Genomic DNA, 18,819 nt, shown 5'->3' with positions numbered 1-18,819 from the left:
AGGATCGAACCTGGGCCGCATGCATGCCAGGCGAGCGCGCTACTGCTTGAGCCACATCCCCAGCCCGTGATATTTTAACTTTTTATACTCTGGCAGAGCACAGTGCTGCACACATGTAATCCCAGCAATTTGTGAGGCTGAGGCAGGGGGATCATAAGTTCCAGGCCAGACTCAGCAGTTTAGTGAGACTCTGACTCAAAATAAAAAATGAAAAGGGCTGGGAATGTAATTCAGTGGCAAAGCACTCCTGGGTTCAATTCCCAATACCAAACAAGCAACAATCTCACACTCACACACACACACACGCACACACACACACACACACACACACGCACACACCCCTCTGGTAGAGTCATTTTTAATTGTTAAATCCTGAAAAAAATTTGAACCTGTCTGAAAACCATATTTAATAAATGTGTGCATGGAAAAACTTTAATTAATAACGTAAATTGTTCAGGCTCATTTTCTTAGGCTATCCCAGTGCCACGGTGTCCTGTTACAGCAACATCTGAACCACATGCCCATGCAATCTGCCAAGTCAACCATCGTCATACTATGCAGTGTGGATTCATGGGTATCATCATCATCATCATCATCATCATTATTATTATTGTTATTATTTTGTGTGTGTGGTGCTGGGGATTGAACCCAGGGCCTTGTGCATATGAGGCAAGCACTCTTCCAACTGAGCTATATTCCCAGCCTTGGGTCTTATTATTTTTAAAAACTTTTGTTAGTGGAAAATTTCAAGTATATTTAGAAGAGAGAATAAATCTTTTTTCTGTTTATATCCTCACCTACTATATGTACCCTTATGCTTTAGGAGAAAAATCAGTTTATCACCAACTACATCATTTATCCTTGGTTCTGAGTGGTTTCTTGTTAGTAGGCAACAATTCTTAAGCAAGTAGTAAGTGTGTATTATTTTAATGTTTATGTAAATTCAAAATTTATAACTATTAAAAAGGAATATCCAGAATGGGGATGGCTTAACATTCCTTTTTAGGTATCATAAAAGTTAATCCCCTGCATCTATAGAATAATGAAATGACACTCACAAAGGACTACAGTTTGGAAATCATCTGATACTGTGTAAAGCTCAAGATAATCTTGATACAATGCAAAAAAATTGGTACACAGTAAAACAAATAATTTTTATTTTGGGAATGAAAAGCATTTATCATTCAGTAAAAAATGGGTGGCTTATTGTTTGTGATGTGGGTGTTGAATGTAAACAGTGCTCAAAAAATGGAAGAGTGGTGGAATGACCAGAGTGCTAAATACCTATTTCATGAGAAAGGTAATCCATTCAAAAAGAGAAAACCTGTGACCTCCAATGAGGAAAAACCGAAACAGCATCACAAATAACTTTTATAAAGCAAAACACTTAAAACTAGGAAAAATGTTGTTAGTGTTGATAAAACAAATTAAAATGAGGAAAATATTATTAGATTTTTTAGAACACTTTAGACTCAAAATACTTGATAGGAATTAAGAAAAATAATTGACATAAATATATTATTATAATTTATGTTTAGATCTATTTATTACAGAACTTACATCTACTGAAATGAGAAAATAGCTCTTTGGTAGATATGAATAAGGCAATAAGCTAAATTTTCATTATGTTAAATAAATGAACTACTTCATTTAAAAAAGTGTTTTAAGTGACTCAAAACAAAAAATTGCACTTTGAGATTGGCTTATGGTTTTTGTTAACCTCAAGGTGCTGGAAGAACAACTAAACAACACATCAAACTGTTTTGCTGAGGTTTGAGATTAAAGGATTCATTGAGAAATATTTACATGAACACCTTTAAAGGATGTGTCTCCCCAAGTATAATATAAAACTCTATGAAGGCAGAAGTCTGTTTTATTCAAGTTGATACAACTCTGGGTCTAACATAATGCCTGGCAAACAGTAAGTGCTAAATGTTTGTTGAATGAATGAAAGAAATGCATGAAGGCTCACCTGCTTTGTAGACATCTAGGAGAGTTGCTGAGTACCTGACAAAAACGTTGTCTTCAGTGACGGATGTGATGCTAACTTTGTAAGCTGGTCAGAGAGCAAAGCAAGACAAGACAAAAACAAATAATTCAGGCTGAATACCACTGATACTATGTTCAATAAAAGCCAGAATTCACCAAACAAATGAGAAACGCAGCATGGCAGCTATTATGGGAAACCTGAGGTAGATCTTACTTCTCCCAAGGAGCCTTCCTAAGCCCCTTCCTAAGCCTATGAGAATCATTAGCTCTGGCCATGGTTACATAACAGGCTGATTAGGGTAAGAGACGTACCAAATTAAACAACAGAAGCACATAAAACCAACCAACAAGATAAACTCATGTTAGATGTAAAGTTCAGATGTTAATCCTTTAAGATTAGTGGAGTCACATCATGGGCACTTTGAATTAAAGAGCCCCTTCCTTCTCTACCTGGAACAGTGGCCCTTTCTCTCTCTGTCAGGCCTACCAGGGGAAACAACCTGCCAGCTTGTCTCCTTGATTTTCTTCCTCATATATCTTCATTGATTCTGATGTTTGATTTTAACAGGATTCTGTTTTCTCACTCATCCTTGCTAGGATTGGCAACTATCTGACATGAGCTACCCCAATCCTATTTTTGAAGGTTCAGGCATCAGTGTTTGACTCATGGCATGCTGGACCTCAGCTCTGGAATGACCTGCTTGAAGGGAATCATCTCTTCTACTTGGCTTCATAGAAGACTCCTTTCTTATTTGTGCATTTGTTGGGGATGGAGTTGCAAAGAAAGAACTAAAAAAGAGATTTTATTTCTGAGATCCTTCTAGTCTATCAGTCTATCCTAGATAAAGATAAATGATGGATAGAGAGTGAACTCACTGTGGCAGAAGAAAAAGTTATGTAAATCAGTGGCTTAAGATGTGTAAAAAAGGGGTTGGGGTATGGCTCAGTGGTAGAGGGCTTGCCTAGCACATGTGAGGCACTGGGTTCGATTCTCAGCATCACATAGAAAAATAAGTAAATAAAGTCATTATGTCCATCTACAACAAAAAAATTCAAAAAAATTAAAAAAATATGAAAGATGTCCTGGATTTCAGATGTATGTCTTTGTGTTGGACATGGACAATGTACCTACCATATGAGGATGGGTTGAGAGAGGGGACTATTTTGTTTCCATTGTGTTATTACAGTAATAGTCTATGGTTTCCAGAAAAATCCAGTTTTATATTATAGTTGGGGAGACACATCCTTTAAAGGTGTTTATGTAAATATTTCTCAATGAATCCTTTAATCTCAAACCTCTTTTCTTGAAAGTAATACCCTAAATCCAGGTTGTGTTTATTCTCTATGTTAAAATTGGTTTCTGATATCTCAGAGTTAAAATAGTTCTAAAATGGAAGGAAGAAAGAATTTAGTGAAATTTTTGTTTGTTTGCTAAAACAATATAATATTCTCTTTGTCTTGATATATTTAAAAAACTGCAGTGGGTCTTGGCTGAGTCAGACTTTTTAAAAATCAAGATGAGTTCATAGAAAAGAAATAGCTTAAAGCATTCAAAATTTATTCTGATAGCGGTATTTCCTTCCATTAAGAGAATTCAGTAGATTATGATGGGAAAAAATATTGGAGCCCAGGATGTATTCTAGTCTACAACATACTTCCTGCATAACCTTGAGCAAATGTTTTAGTCTCCTTAAGGCCCATTTTCTTTATTAGTAAAACACTGATAAAGCTTGTAAAATACTCAAAGTGTAAGTGTGTGTGTGTGTGTGTGTGTGTGTTTTTTCCCCATGCTGGGGACTGAATCTAGGGCTTTCAGAGTTTCACATATGCTAGGCAAGTGCTCTACCACTGAGCTACATGCCCAGCCCTTTTTATTTTTGAGACAGGGTATGACTAACTTGCCCAGTCTGGCCTCAAACTTGTGATCCTCCTGAGTTGCTAGGATTACAGGTGTGTGCCACCACATTAGGTTTCTGAAAGGCCTCTTCTGGAATTCCAGTGAGAAACCACACACAAAAACAGTAGGTAATTACAAAGTGCCAAATCAACTGTAGTTTTTTTTTGTACTTAGAAATGATACCCTTCCAATAAAAAAGACATAGTGTACAATATGATCTCTGTATTTTTAAAAAATATCTTGATTTTTGAGTTATAGATGGACACAATATCCTTATTGTTTATTTTTATGTAGTGCTGAGGGCCAAACCCAGTGCCTCACATGTGCAAGGCAAGCACTCTACCACTGAGCTACAGCCCTAGCCCTGATCTCTCTTTCTTAAGGAAAAAAAAAAAAGTGCCAGAAATAAGCATGGGAAACTATGGATAGAAAACAAAGCTAATTCTATCAGGAACTGGAGACAAGGTTACAGTGGTACTTGGGTATTGATTTAGCTCTAGGTTCTGGACAACTGGAAGGAGATCCTCCTTTTGAAATACAGTTTGAAACATGGATTGCAATTCTATAAATACTAAAAATTATTTAGAAATTTTACTTTTACCCTGTAGACATTTTTAAAAGAACCAAGTCTCTCAAGCCACTCTTGCCACTGCCTCTGTTCTGTTAACTGGAGGAATACAGAATTGAAATCTCAGATCCCTGTGGAGTGTTAAAAGTTCCCTTTGAATTGGTTTTAATGCCTGTAATTCAAAAGGATCTAGTAAAGAGTCTTGGCTGGGTATGCATGTCACTTTCATTATTTATCATGAAAATCATATTTCTTTGCTAGAGAATAAATAACTTTCCATGTTAATGTTGAAAATCGATGCCATTTTTCCTTCAAGGGACAAATGGAATATGGTATCCATATAATCACTAGTTAAGGTTTCTGACCTTTCTAATGGATCATGGATTCATAAAATTTCATGTTTAAAGGAACTCTATTGAACAGTTGAACTTACCATATGCAATCTCTGGTTTACATGCCGTTGCTTTCCTAGTCTCTGCAGAGATCGTCAGATCCAAATCTTCCTGCATTTGCCCACAGTCAGCTGGGTGTGAAAAATGGCACACGTTAGGTCACTGTGAAGAAGCGGGTGCTCCCTTTGGGAGTAAACATGGTGTTTCATGAGCCCTGAGGCAATCCAATAGAATCTTACAAAAGCCAGATTCCTAAAAACCTGCCATTTTCTTCTCTTCCATTAAGTGGAACAGTACATAAAATAAAAACAAAACCAACCAACATGTGCCAAATCTAGAACATAAGACTTACTCTTAGATGTGCATTAACTCCACAACCAGTTCTATAGAAATGTATTTGCTTCCCTTGAAGAACGGGGAAAATTTTTCCATTGGAGTATAATCAAAAGTCCCTTGAACAATCTAAAATGATAATCTGATTTATAACTATAAGATGGTATAATAAGTACATAGGAAACATGTAGATATCAAGGATTTTGAAAGAACCAAAACCAACCCAGACCCTCCCAGAGCCTGTGGTTGGTTACCGGTGAGTTCTGGATCTTTCCCTTGATCAAATAAAGCTGTTTTCAATTTATGAAAGATGGAACCGAACTAGACCATAAAGAGACTTCCCTGATTGGGAGGGATAAGGAGAAAGGAGCTAGTGGCTTAGCCCCAAGTCCGTTTTCTTGGGCTTTGGTCCTATGTTAAAAAGATTGGGGGAAAGTAAAAATTTCCCATCATGTTACCCTGGGGTATCCAACAACCACCTGCATGGGTTTCCCTGCTCCTGGGCAGTGTTCCATGGGGTTGTTCTAGAGTTATGCAGAAGTAGCTTCACAATGCTCAAGGAATCATTAGCTTTCTCTCAGTTGAGATTACATTTCCACTTCTCAGAAACAGTAGTTTGTCAAACAGCTTCCCCCAGATTAATTTTGGATTATGTGTGGTTGCTTTAAACAAGCATGCAGTCTAAGTAAGTGAACCTTACCTTCTATGCACTTGCACATTGGTCCTTCACAAACTTTTTGGAGTTTGGTGTATGAGGTGCTGTAAAACATGGTGCACTGTTTATCTGTGGCAATAAAAGAGTGGTTATGAGAGGTGGCTAACAGACAGAGCTGCCCAAGGTCAAGTCATCTGCTTTCTGAACTGGTAAGCTCTCCTGTCACTTAACAATCTCTGAAGTGCCTGAGTAGTTCAACGTGGGATCCTTCATTCAACAAAAGTTTATTGAGTACACACCATGTGCCTGACACTGTGTTAGATACTAGGCACGCAAGGATGAAAACACTTTGGGGTTAGTGGGAAAGATACACCAACAATTTCAATGCAATGTGAAAAGCGCTATCACAGAGCTATCTGCAAACTGTAATGGGAATGCAAGGTAGAAATTTTCTGGGAAGATCAAAGAAATAGAAGGGTATACTAACAGTGAATACCACAGACAAACTTGAGGCAAAAAATTTTAAGTTAGGCAACATCATCCAGTTATTTTAAAAACAAAGTGAGAACTGAGACGTGAAATGATTTTCTCAATGTCATGAAGTAGATTGGATTTAGTCGTTTAAAAAGAAACCTGTATGCAATAGTTGGAATATTCTGGTTGGGACTGTTACGAAATAGGTTCTAAGTGAGGCTATATATAAATCGATCTCATGGGTCTCTAGTGGATTTCTATTGGTTATGTGAAGACTATCTGTGGGAAGCCATTCTCGCACGTGATTGGGCACCTCCTGGATTGGGTGTGAGGCGTTCTGGCCAAACTGTGTCAGAGCTATCCCCACCCTCTCCAGGTGCGAGAGTCTGTCCGTGTGGGGGTGTGACTGACCATTGACCCTGAGACCAATCACTGACCCTGACCTTGGAATGCTGCCCCCTCGACTTTCATTGGATGGAATTTTCCCCTGAATTTCTTGTTCCCCCCAAAAAGGCCACTCCCTGGCGTGCTCTCTCTCTCTCACTCCTGCTAGTCCTGAGTAAGCCTTGCTGCCCCACCTGGTGGTGCGAGGCGAGAGCTAGAGGGAGGGCCGTCTTGGACCTGGTCATAGAAAAAGGTAATTGAGTCTGTGTGTTTATTTTGATCTCACTAGTTAACTTCTATGCTACGAACCTCTTATATGAAACCAGCGTGCTGGCCACGCGGTGGAACTATCAATTAGTTTTCTGAAGAAATTTTAGAGTAAAGCGGATTACCTGGTCTGTGATATTCATACACTGTAAAAGTGGCAGGATTCAGAAACCCAACTTCGAAAAGTTCAAATATCCGGAATCTGACACAAAGGAAATCGCTGGAGGGAATCTGCTTGACAAATTCAAGGATTTAAGGAAATGATGGGAGAGAAGAAATTCATAACAGCTTACTTTATACATTTTGAATGGCGATAGGAAGGGGAAAGTGGACCTTACCGAATTCAGCTGCAGAATGACATGTCCATCTTTGATTTGGTAATCAGTCAATAGTTGATCTACCCCTTCCACAAGCTAAGGAAGGAAAGAGGAAAGCTTACATTTCATTTTGTTATCTTTATGTTTAATTGCACTCACTTGATGATGGGATGTTTAACTAAAGGCATGTGATTCACTATTCAAAGAAGTTCAAGAGCAGTTTTCTCCTCTTGGAAAAAACCTGAACATGTTAGCACAAGCACTCACACTCTTTGGACCGTGCTAGTATATGCCCTGGCTTCACTTGTGTAAATCAAAACGTAGGTAGATTATTGTTTTGGAAAGAAAATTTGGGGTGATTGCATGAAAGGGACAAATGAGAATGAAAAGACAAACTTGTCTATAAAAATAACGCAGAAAAGAAATCCAAACATTCACAGCAACTTTTAAAATAAAACACTTGCAGTTTGTAAATCTTCTTGGTTTGCACCGATGCCAGTGGGCAAGGAGATGTCCATCACTGCATGGGAGGACCCGGATGATGATTCCTCCTTGCTGGGCTTGTAGCTAAATGAATGAGAGATTAGGAATTGGAATAAGTAAATGGATAAGATGCTTTAATAAAGGACTCTATACTCTAAATTTCAATTTGGGTCTCCATTTAGCTATTCCGGTCCCTTACATGGGTTAAAGTCTCTGAATTTTAGGGTTGTAAGAGATCTTTGGCTCATCTATTCTCTTTCCTTGATTTGTCCAGTAATCTCAGTATAGCCTATTCTGGAGCACAGAAGACACCAGTCCAGGTGAACTAGCTGGAGAAACTGAGGACAGAGTAAGACACTCAGCCAAGGTTACATGGCTAGTTCATTAAAATACAGGTTTCTTGATTCTCACTCGAGTTCATTTAAATTGAGTACATTTTAAATTGAAAATTAGTTGTATTATTGAGAGGGACTCCATAAGTGTGTCTAGGAAGAAAATACACTTAAATGTCAGCAGCTATTTTCTCCAGACGGTGAGATCACACTTGATTATCTCATTTCTCCCCCTACTTTACTCTGTTCTTAAAAATTCCCACAATAGGTAGATTTGAAAGAAGAGTTCCTTGAGGACAGTCCCTTTCTGAGAATCATGCTAGTGAGAAATTAGGGGAAAAAGGCAAAGATGAAGCAGGAGGTTTTTTTTGGTTTTTTGTTTGTTGTTTTTGGTTTTGGTAAGAAAGGAAAGAATGCTGAGAGGGAGAAACAGGAAGCCTGGGTTTTATCCCAATTCTGCTGAGAGATCTCCACAAGTCATTTCCCCTTTCTAAGCTCATTTGTAAAATGATCAGTGAAGAAGCATAAACTTGTGTTTTACATTTGTCTTTACGATTCTGAGGCTTTGGCTGAGTGGCAGAGGCTCAGCACTACCATTAAGGGGAGTCAGAGGACTGAAAGTGGGGGCAGAGGCAAGGCCCCTGTAGAGAGCAGGGTTCCAGCCTCCACACAAGATGCCTGAGAGGCAGCTGTGTCCTGGAGGCTGGAGCAGGGAAGAGCAGACAGGATAAAAGGAAGAAACTGAGAAGATGGCCTCATAAGAGGGGGAATGAATGGATCTCACCCAAAGGAATGAGCTAGTGAAACCGGAGACACTGATTCGGTGAGGTGTCAGGGCACCTCTTCCTCAACCACACATAAGGGAGCACTCACAAAACACCTCTATTAGTAGTTTTAGGTAGACTATTTACCCCAACAATAAAGGATTAGGAAATCTCTGACTCATAAAAACTTAACCCCATTCTCCACCAAGCTAACCATTTAAAGCAGAACATAAGACTTCTTTGAATGTACTGTGACACCGGAGCCATCTCCCTAATTGGATGGGCAGAGGCAGAGAACTCTGGCTCACAGATGCAAATACTCCAGGACAGGATGGAAAAGCCCCCCCGTGGAGGGTGTCTATGAAAAGGTCGCTGGAGCCTTGATGACTGGTTGCCATAGAGACCATTTCAACCACAGAACAGAAATCCTCCTTTCAGGAAGCCCTTTGCTTGCTGCCAAAACCAGCAATCTTCCCCAAGGCATTTTGTTGTGAGAGAAATGAAATCCTCTTTCCCCCTCTCCTTTTCTTATGAACATAACAGAGAGGTTGTAAAAAGCTAAATGCACGAAAGAGACCCTCAGAACACAGAGAGTATGTGCTGGGATTTTCTTTCTTTCTTTCTCTCTCTCTGTCTTTTAGTCAAGAGAGAGAATATTTGAAAGCAAAGAATTTCTTACATGAATAAGAACTACACAGTTACTTTTGGAACTGACCCAACCTAACTTCTGTATCACAGAGCCCAGAACATATTCCACCGGCCTTTTTTGAACATTCTGTCTCCAATTTGTACCAACCAAAAGAGAGACTACTCAACATGACATTTTAACTTCCTTTTGTACATTGATGATGTGAAATTAGGCTTCCTATCAATGAAGACAAATGAATGAATTTTTTATAAAGAGCCTTTTGGGGTGTAGCAGGGTTGTAGACATTTAGAACTGGCAGAAATGTTAAGCTAAGACTGTTCAGTTATTCTTGTTTTACAGAAAAGGTTCAGAGAAGTAAGCTGGTTTGCTGAAGGTCACTGGAGTACATTCAGGCAGAGGTGGCTCACAGGTGTGTGCCACTCCATCGTCAAGAGCCCTTCCTGGTGCCAACTCCAGAAGCCTCCCCGTAGAGTCCTGCGCACAGATTCTGGCTGTGCCCAGAAGTTTGCTCACACCTCCCTGAGACAACTGCAGTGGGTTTAAAGAGAACCATGATTGTGTCTCCTCTTCAGTCAACCCAAGAAGAGGAATGGCAGTTAGGAGGAAGCGAGCTGCTTGGGAAAAGGTGACCTTCATGGAAAGATGTTAGGAAATGAAGAAAGATGCTCAAGAGAGAACAGAGCAAGGACCGGCCAAGGCAGGAGGCAGGGAACGCTGGAAGGAAGCTACACTGCCAAGGAAAGAAGACTAGGTAGTGAAGGAACCTGAAGAAGAGTAATGTCTTACTAAGGAAGTCGGGGCCTAATCCAATATGACGGAGATTAGGGCCGACTTTTTCTTCTATCAGATGCAGGGTCTCTGGTTTCATTCCTAGGTCCTTGATCCAATTTGAGTTTTGTGCATGGTAAGAAATAGGGGTTTAATTTCATTTTGTTGCTTATAGGATTCCAGTTTTCCCAGCACCATTTGTTGAAGAGGCTAACTTTTTTCTAACGTACGTTTTTGGTGCCTTTGTCTAATATAAGATAATTGTAATCATGTGGGTTAATCTCTCTGTCCTCTATTCTGTACCATTGGTCTACCAGTCTGTTTTGGTGACAATACCATGCTGTTTTTGTTCATCTTGTTCTGTAGTATAGTTTACGGTCTTGGTATAGTGATGCCACCTTCTTCACCCTTCCTGCTAAGGATTGCTTTAGCTATTCTGGGTCTCTTATTTTTCCAGATGAATTTCATGACTGCTTTTTCTATTTCTACGAGGAATGTCATTGGGATTTTGATTGGAATTGCATTAAATCTGTATAGTGCTTTTGGAAGTATGGTCATTTTGACAATATTAATTCTGCCTATCCAAGAACAAGGGATATATTTCCATCTTCTAAGATCTTCTTTAATTTCTTTCTTTAGCATTCTGTAGTTTTTGTTGTAGAGGTCTTTCACTTCTTTTGTTAGGTTGATTCCCAAGTATTTTACTTTTTTTCTGAGGCCATTGTAAATGGGGTAATTTTCCTCATTTCCCCTTCAGAGGATTTGTCACTGATAAACAGAAATGCCTTTGATTTATGGGTGTTGATTTTGTATCCTGCTACTTTGCTGAATTCATTTACTAATTTAGAAGTTTTCTGGTGGAATTTTTTTATCTCTCCTAGTTATAGTATCATATTATTGGCAAATAGTGCTAATTTGAATTCTTATTTCTCTGTATCGCTTTAATTTCTTTCATCTGTCTAATTGCTCTGGCCAGTGTTTCAAGAACTATGTTAAATAGAAGTGGTGAAAGAGGGCATCCCTGTCTTGTTCCAGTTTTTAGAGGAAATGCTTTCAATTTTTCTCCATTTAAAATGATGTTGGCTTGGGACTTAGCATAGATAGCTTTTACAATGTTGAGATATGTTCCTGTTATATCAGATTAGGCCCTGACTTCCTTAATAAGACTCCTATTGCACAAGAATTAAAATCAAGAATTAATAAATGAGATGGATTCAAACTAAAAAGCTTCTTTTCAGTAAAAGAAACAATCAGTGAGGTGAATAGAGCGCCTACAACTTGGGAGCAAATTTTTACCACTTACACATCAAATAGAGCACTAATCTCTAGGGTATATAAAGAATTCAAAACAAATAATCCAATCAATAAATGGGCCAAGGACATGAACAGACACTTTTCAGAAGGTGACATACAATCAATAAATATATGAAAAATATTTAATCTCTAGCAATTAAAGAAATACAAATCAAAACTACTCTAAGATATCATCTCATTCCAGTCAGAATGGCAGCTATTAAGAATACAAACAACAGTAAGTATTGTCGAAGATGTGGGGAAAAGGCACACTCATACATTGCTGGTGGGACTGCAAAATGGTGCAGCCAATCTGGAAAGCAGTATGGAGATTCCTTGGAAAACTGGGAATGAAAGCACCATTTGACCCATCTATCCCACTCCTCAGTTTACACCCAAAGGACTTAAAAACAGCATATTACAGGGACACAGCCACATCAGTGTTTATAGCAGCCCAATTCACAATAGCTGAACTGTGGAACCAACCTAGATGCCCTTCAGTTAGATGAATGGATAAAGAAAACGTGGTATATGCACACAACGGAACATTGCTCAACAATAAAAGAGAATAAAACCATTGGCATTTGCAGGTAAATGGATGAAGTCGGAGAAGATGATGCTAAATGAAGTTAGCCAATTCCAGAAAACCAAATGTCAAATGTTTTCTCTAATATAAGGAGGCTGATTCATAGTGGGGTTGGGAGGGGGAGCATGGGAAGATTAGACAAACTCTAGACAGGGCAAAGGGGAGGAAGAGAAGGGGAGGGGGCAAGGGGGTAAAAAATATGGAATGAGATGGACATCATTACCCTAAGTACATGTATGAAGACACAAATGGTGTGAATATACATTGTATACAACCAGAAATATGAAAAATTGTGCTCTATATGAGCAATATGAATTGTAATACATTCTCCTTGAATTGCTAATGATCAAATTAAAATAAAAAAATTAAAAAAATAAATATACCATCTAATTTAATGCTTAAAAAAAGAAGAATGTAAACAGCTGGCTGGGAGGCAGTGGAAAACAATTGCTGTTTTTGGGGATCAATGGTCTCAGATTGCACTGATTGACAGAATTGGTTTAGATACTGAATTGGGTGTCAGGGGTCAGGGACATGAGCCCCTGGCTCTGCATCTAACTGTAAGAACTTGGCAGCTTACATTACATCTTTGGGTCTTAGTCTATTTCTAAAATCAGTCTATTTCTACAGTATTCCCAAAGTCCTCTTTAAATCTAATCTGTTACCCAGCCCCACTGAATGTCCAAGATGTCCATATGGAGGGTTTTGGTATCATGTGTGATTACAAGTAAAAACAGCAAAGCACCTTCCACAGATACCACTGTTTTTGACAATACCAAGAGTTAAGGAGACAGAATATGACAGGGGCCTGGAGAGGAGAGGGAAGGAGCCTAGGTCCAGCCCTTGCTTCCACCACTAACTGATGCACTCTTAGTGAAGCCAAAAATACACGCATATTTTCAAAATCAGCACACATGTTCACAAACATTTGAGGATGGTGGCTTGGTAAGAGACCAATGGCTCCCCGGGCATGTCCATGTCCTAATCCCCCAAACCTGGAATATGTTAAGCTTATGTGGCAAAAGGGACTTTATAAATATGATTAAATTAAGGATCTGAGGTAGGGAGATTAGGGAGGATTATCTGGGTGGGCATAATAGAATCGCGGGTCTTTTACGGGGAAAGAAGCAGAAGAGTCAGAGAGGGATGTGACGATGAAAGCAGGCATCAGAGTGAGGAAGGGCAACTGGAAAAGCTCAGATGCTGGCCTTGAAGATGGAGGAAGAGGCCACAAGCCAAGAGACACAGGCAGCCCCTAGAATCTGGAAAAGGCAAAGAAATGGATTCTTTTCTAGAGCCTCCAGGAGAAACAGCCCTGCCTACTCCTTGATTTTAGGACTTTTGATTTCTAGACATGTAGAAGAATAAATTTGAATTGTCATAAAGTTTGCAGCAAATTATTACTTAACAGCTATAGGAAACTAAGACAATAGCCAATTTAGGACCCTGGGTCCAGTCACAGATGGTTTAACATAGATGGTTCTCAAGTTTGGCTCCATTTAGAATGGCCTCTGGGGTGAGGTGTGAGCTTTGGTTATTTCGGAAACTTCTGACTTTAATGTGCAGCCTGGGTTGAGAACCACTGGCTGATAGTGGCCAGGGACTCGGTTGAGTGAATTATTTTTCTAAGAGGGCAGGAACTGCTAATGGGAGACTCTTTTGCATTTTCTTTTCCTAATGCATCATATCTCCACTCTCTGAAAGACTGAAAAAGTTATTATATTGTTTAAACAAAAAATAGAGGAGAACCCATGTTGTTCTTTATAATAAGTAGCTATAGAGTAACACCTGTTAAATTTTGCCATTTAAAAAAAATTGAACAATTTCATATCTTCTGGACTTCTTAAGATTCAAAAAGATACAAAGAAGTAATACTATGATAAAATCGAGACCTTGAACTCCACACTCGTCTTGTGGAAATGGCTCACCTGGCACAGGCTACGATGCGCTTGTATCCTGAGTCACGGAAGCCACTGTAGCTGGATGCTAGTACAAACAAAGGAACAAATGAGCAAATGTGAAGCAAAGTGTTTTGAGTTGTCTTGGAACCTGTCAGAACAGAATCGTTAACGATCAAGTCTCTGAACATTCTTCAAAATGATTTGACATTTGGAAGTTGGCACTTTTGGTGATTTCAATGGAAATTCATGGCTATGGGCAACATCAGGAAATCTTTAAATAATTACAACAGCTCTTTGCTCTCAAAGAACTTATAATTTAAGGAAGACGACATTTAAGATAAGTCTATATTGGCAATGTGTCTGGGAGATTTGGAAGGAGGAAGAGCCAATGGCTGCATTTGCTGGTGGTTGCAAGAAAGCTGGTAGAAACTGAGCCAAAATGGAAGCCATCAGGGCACAGGCAGCAGCAAGGCTCTGACCCTGGGGCAAAGGTCAAAGGAGGTGGTTTGGAGCCTGCAAGTGGACTTGATTTTGGACAGGGAAGTAAGATCCAATTAATAGAGGCTTGGGAGGGCCACAGGTTACAAAGGGGGAAAAAAAGAAAGGAACATAAGAAAAGGAGGAGGGGGAAGAAAAGGAGGAGGAGGAGATAGAAGAGAGGGAGGAGGAGGAGGAAGAGAAGATGGGGGATGGGAGAGGAGGAGTTGGAGGAGGAGGAGGAGGAGATAGAGAAGGGAGGAGGACATTGAGGATGGGGTGGGGGAAGAAAAAGACAATGAGGACTGTGAGTACTGGAGAGAAGAACAAGGTAAAGATGGAGGCAGAGGATTGTGCATTTGCTGGATCCCTTGGAGTCCAGCAGAACAGCTAGGGATGGAAAAATTCACAGGGTTAAAAGAGAATTCAAGGTCCTAAATGAAATGCTGGCACAGAAGTAAAGGGGATTAAAAGGAATTAGACCTTTCTGCAGCTTTACAACTAATTACAATCCTTAAAAGTAACAGGATCAAAACAACGTCAAGAATAGTGAATGAATTTAGGTTAGTTGTTAGATTATTTAATGTTAGTTTCCAACTGTTATTAAAGAGTTACGCCTATTATAATTGTAGTAATGTTTACGTGGATATTAGCCTGCTTAAGAATTGGGTTAAGACATTTTGTTTCTTTAGTGAGTACATTTTTCCTAACCAGGAAAGCTCTCTTTTTTGACATTCTTTATGTTTAGCCAAAATTACAAGTAAGTCATTTTGTTTTACCTTCAATATCCTGGGTATCAATTTTCAAATAAAAGCTGCAAACTTCCTCAGAGGTGCTGGTTTTATGAACTATTGTTTTTACCTACATGGAGACATGGAAACAAGAAGGTTCTATTTAAAATGGCAAAATAAAAAAGGTATCATGGCAGTCCTGCTGACGTAAACGGGGTGCTTGAAGTTTTGTTTTCAGAATCCAGTATGAATGTTGGACACTAACGACTCATTTCCCAGCAGCTGAACTTGCAGCAAACTCCAAACCTGAAACATAGCTGGGAAGCCCAAAGTAAACAAACAAACAAAAAATGACCTTTGCCCAGGTACATTCTTGGTCTGAGCACCTTACACTATAGAAAATTCCCAAGGGTCTTGTCCCGGAGCTTGGGCGCTTTAATTTTACACATGACCCTACAAGGCTAGGAAGTGTGGTTTTACACTAGCCCATACACCATCAAGGCAAGGTGTGTTGGGTGGGTGAGAGAACTGCCAGAAGTAGACACAGTGAGAGCAACCAGGATAGCAGAAAAGGACTACCCCTTCCTCAGGCAATCTATAATCAGACCTTGAAGGAATAAACGGACCCAAGGTAAGAACAAAATTAAAGTCACCAATAGAATTTTAAATTCAGCTCAGAACACACAGCTTAAGACTGCAAGGATATATGTAAATAAATTAGAAAAACTTGTAACCACAAAAATGGCTAAAATAGAAGAAACTTCAACCTTGATGTATAATACCTCAATCCTCAAACAGGTTGGATAAACAAGATGCGACATGTTACTAACCAAAGAAAACATACATACATGCACAATGTATGAGGCACTCATATAAAAAAAATTATAGGTCTATACATAGTCATGTACCACATAACCCTGGGGATGTGTTCTCAGAATGGAGTCATTAGGCCGTTTTGATGTTGTGTGAATATCATAGGGTTTACTTACAAAAGCTAGGCAGCTATGACATCACTAGGTGATATAATCTTATAAGACCATTGTCTATGTGGTCCCAGCATTGACAGCAGTGTCATTATGTGGTACATGACTGTGTAATTAGGTATATATAATTTCCACAAATATATAGAAGGTATGCATATAAGGATTAACATGTCATTATCAAAAATAAATTGTGTGAAGAGCTGTCAAGATAGCTAGAAAGAATTAGATAATTCTCTGAATCCTATTTTAGTCATGGTTATACAAGTTCAAATTTCTGTGACTTTGTGGTAAAGTCCTTAACTTTTACGTTACCTAGTACAAATAGAGACACAGCTCCCTACTGACTTCCAGTTAAATACTTACATGTACTGTAGCCAGGCCATTGCTAAATCCTGTACTGATGACAAGGTCATCATTGAAAGGCACCTGGAAAGAAATCAGGCTTTTTTATTATTCAATAGGGAGAGAGGATGGAGCAAATAAAAGAATTGACTGACACCTGCCAGTCTCCTCTCAGAGCCCTGGTGAGAGTCAATGGATAAGACATATGTCCATAGTTGGCACTAAAAGCTGCTGGAGCTCACCCCTTGCCTTCCATATGTAAGCCAGATGCCTGAGCTCTCTAGAATGACAGCTCACTCATGTCAGAGGTCCTTTTTGGTTGCATTACTGTTACAGATGATCATAGTAAACCTGGGTCTTCATTTCCTTTTGCCAGTCAGCTAAGTTTCTAGCTCAGGAAAGGGCATCCTATGTGCCAATGGAGGATGCTTTCATTAGCATGGTGGCCCTCTTCCACCTCTTGATGGCTTATTTCCTCCCACTTGTCTCTGGCCTTGTTTGTCCAAACTCCTGGCACCCCACTCAAGCCTTCTAAACCCATCGCTGCTGTTGCTTTTCTTCCCAACCTACTAGGAGGAAATGAAGACAAGAACTCAGTTAAGTAATTCTCCTCTCGAGAGAATTTCTATCCTTTAAATTCCCAATTTATGGAAAGCCTGGGAGAGGTCATGCTGAGCAAGGGCCAAAGTGTCTGTCTGTAGCCTCCCCTGACCCATGCTTAGCACACAAGTGCAAAAAGGATCCAGGGTGCATTCAGGTTTGTCATCCTTCTCTCAAATGTTAGGAGACTTAAGAAAATTGGCCAGCTTTCCTATTCTACCTGACAGAATCTTGCCACATTAACTGGAAAGCTAGAAAAAAAGGTTTCTATGGACACAAATACGTTTGGGAAATGCTGGGCAATGGGCCCACCTCGCTCCTGAGTCACATTAAAGAATAGGAGAATCTTATACTAAAGAACTCGTTTCACTTGATTTATTTTATTTTATTTCATTTTATTTTTAATTTTTTTAAAAAATATTTATTTTTTAGTTATAGGTGGACACAATGTCTTTATTTTACTTTATGTGGTGTTGAGGATCAAACCCAGTGCCTCACACATCCCAGGCGAGCATTCTCCCTCTGAGCCCCAGCCCGAGCCCTCGTTTCACTTAATTTAAACGAAAGTTTCCGCACTTATTCGATGACCTTTCATTTCATGTAACATGTTTAAAGAAGAGCGTGTGTACAGAATTCCAAACTAGATAATAACAGCCCAGATTTCACATGGAAGCAGCATTCTGGGCTGAGGTTCAAGGTATTTTAAGATGACAAGAGACTCTTACAAAATTACCCCTATGGAGAAAAGTACTTCCAGCCCACTAGGAACAAGCCCACTAGGATCAAACAAGCCCACTAGGATCCTTAGGCCAATAGCTTCTCATTAGAACTTGGACTCAGAATGTGAATCTGGTGAGTTTTAAATGCTCAGGGGTGGGATGGGATGGCTCAGCGGTAGAATGCTTGTCTGGTAAGAGTGAGGACCCAGCACCACAGAAACAAAACAGCAAACAAAACCAAACAAAAACCAATAATTAAATGAATGTGTCTCAAGGACAGGAGACACATTCATAAACTAAGGACCATAAGAGCAAATGACTACAGAGGCTGAGTGAAGCTAGTGAGGACATAAATGCATATTTCATGTGACTAGTGAAAATTAGCAAATTAAAAATGACATGCCAATCAATGCCTAGAGCCCTATCACTGATCTTTTGATTTTCTTTTTAAAAATATTTAATTTCACTTATTTATTTTTATGTGGTGCTGAGGATCGAACCCAGGGTCTCGCATGTGCGAGGCGAGCGCTCTGCCACTGAGCCACAACCCCAACCCTGATCTTTTGCTTTTTTTAAGGGAAGCTGATAATCATATTTGTATTTGAAATCTCTGGATCTTTAAATGTTGACATAGACCTGTATTCAGGTCTGTATCTTTTTAAAATTATGGGCCACTGGTTTGCAATTTTTGCATTAATTTTATTTTTATTTTTCATGCCTATTTAATATTTTTCACAAGCATAGAATTGTGGAGGATGTAGACAGTGAGGACTATCCCAATTATCTGTATCTTTAAATATGCTTAATAATACAAACATAATAATTAGAAAAGTAAATGTTAGCATCTGCATACTGACTGCTAATAGTAATACAGAACCCACTTCTCCCCAGTGTGTCCTTGTCTTTGGGAAATTT

The 18,819-nt window shown here is 39.3% G+C and overlaps 1 protein-coding gene across 2 annotated transcripts in view; it reads right to left on the bottom strand.

Moving 5' to 3' along the window:
• Positions 1 to 18,819, bottom strand: part of LOC308640414 (complement C5-like) — a gene marked incomplete at both ends in the record, with an annotated part of 84,717 nt that overhangs the window by 1,790 nt on the left and 64,108 nt on the right. The window contains 9 exons of one of the 2 annotated variants that reach the window (XM_081278487.1): positions 1,973 to 2,056; positions 4,888 to 4,977; positions 5,880 to 5,963; positions 7,085 to 7,190; positions 7,298 to 7,372; positions 7,735 to 7,843; positions 14,080 to 14,137; positions 15,309 to 15,390; positions 16,607 to 16,669. In XM_081278487.1, the coding sequence (XP_081134613.1) occupies positions 1,973 to 2,056; positions 4,888 to 4,977; positions 5,880 to 5,963; positions 7,085 to 7,190; positions 7,298 to 7,372; positions 7,735 to 7,843; positions 14,080 to 14,137; positions 15,309 to 15,390; positions 16,607 to 16,669 (751 nt within the window). The remainder of the gene's footprint in view (positions 1 to 1,972; positions 2,057 to 4,887; positions 4,978 to 5,879; positions 5,964 to 7,084; positions 7,191 to 7,297; positions 7,373 to 7,734; positions 7,844 to 14,079; positions 14,138 to 15,308; positions 15,391 to 16,606; positions 16,670 to 18,819) is intronic. The other variant, XM_081278488.1, reaches the window with a different exon arrangement.

Source organism: Spermophilus citellus, assembly GCF_964194105.1.
Source record: "Spermophilus citellus genome assembly, chromosome: 2".
Classification (NCBI taxonomy): Eukaryota; Metazoa; Chordata; class Mammalia; order Rodentia; family Sciuridae; genus Spermophilus; species Spermophilus citellus.
The sequence above is the reverse complement of the archived record's forward strand: the minus strand, read 5'-3'. Positions and strand labels throughout refer to the sequence as shown.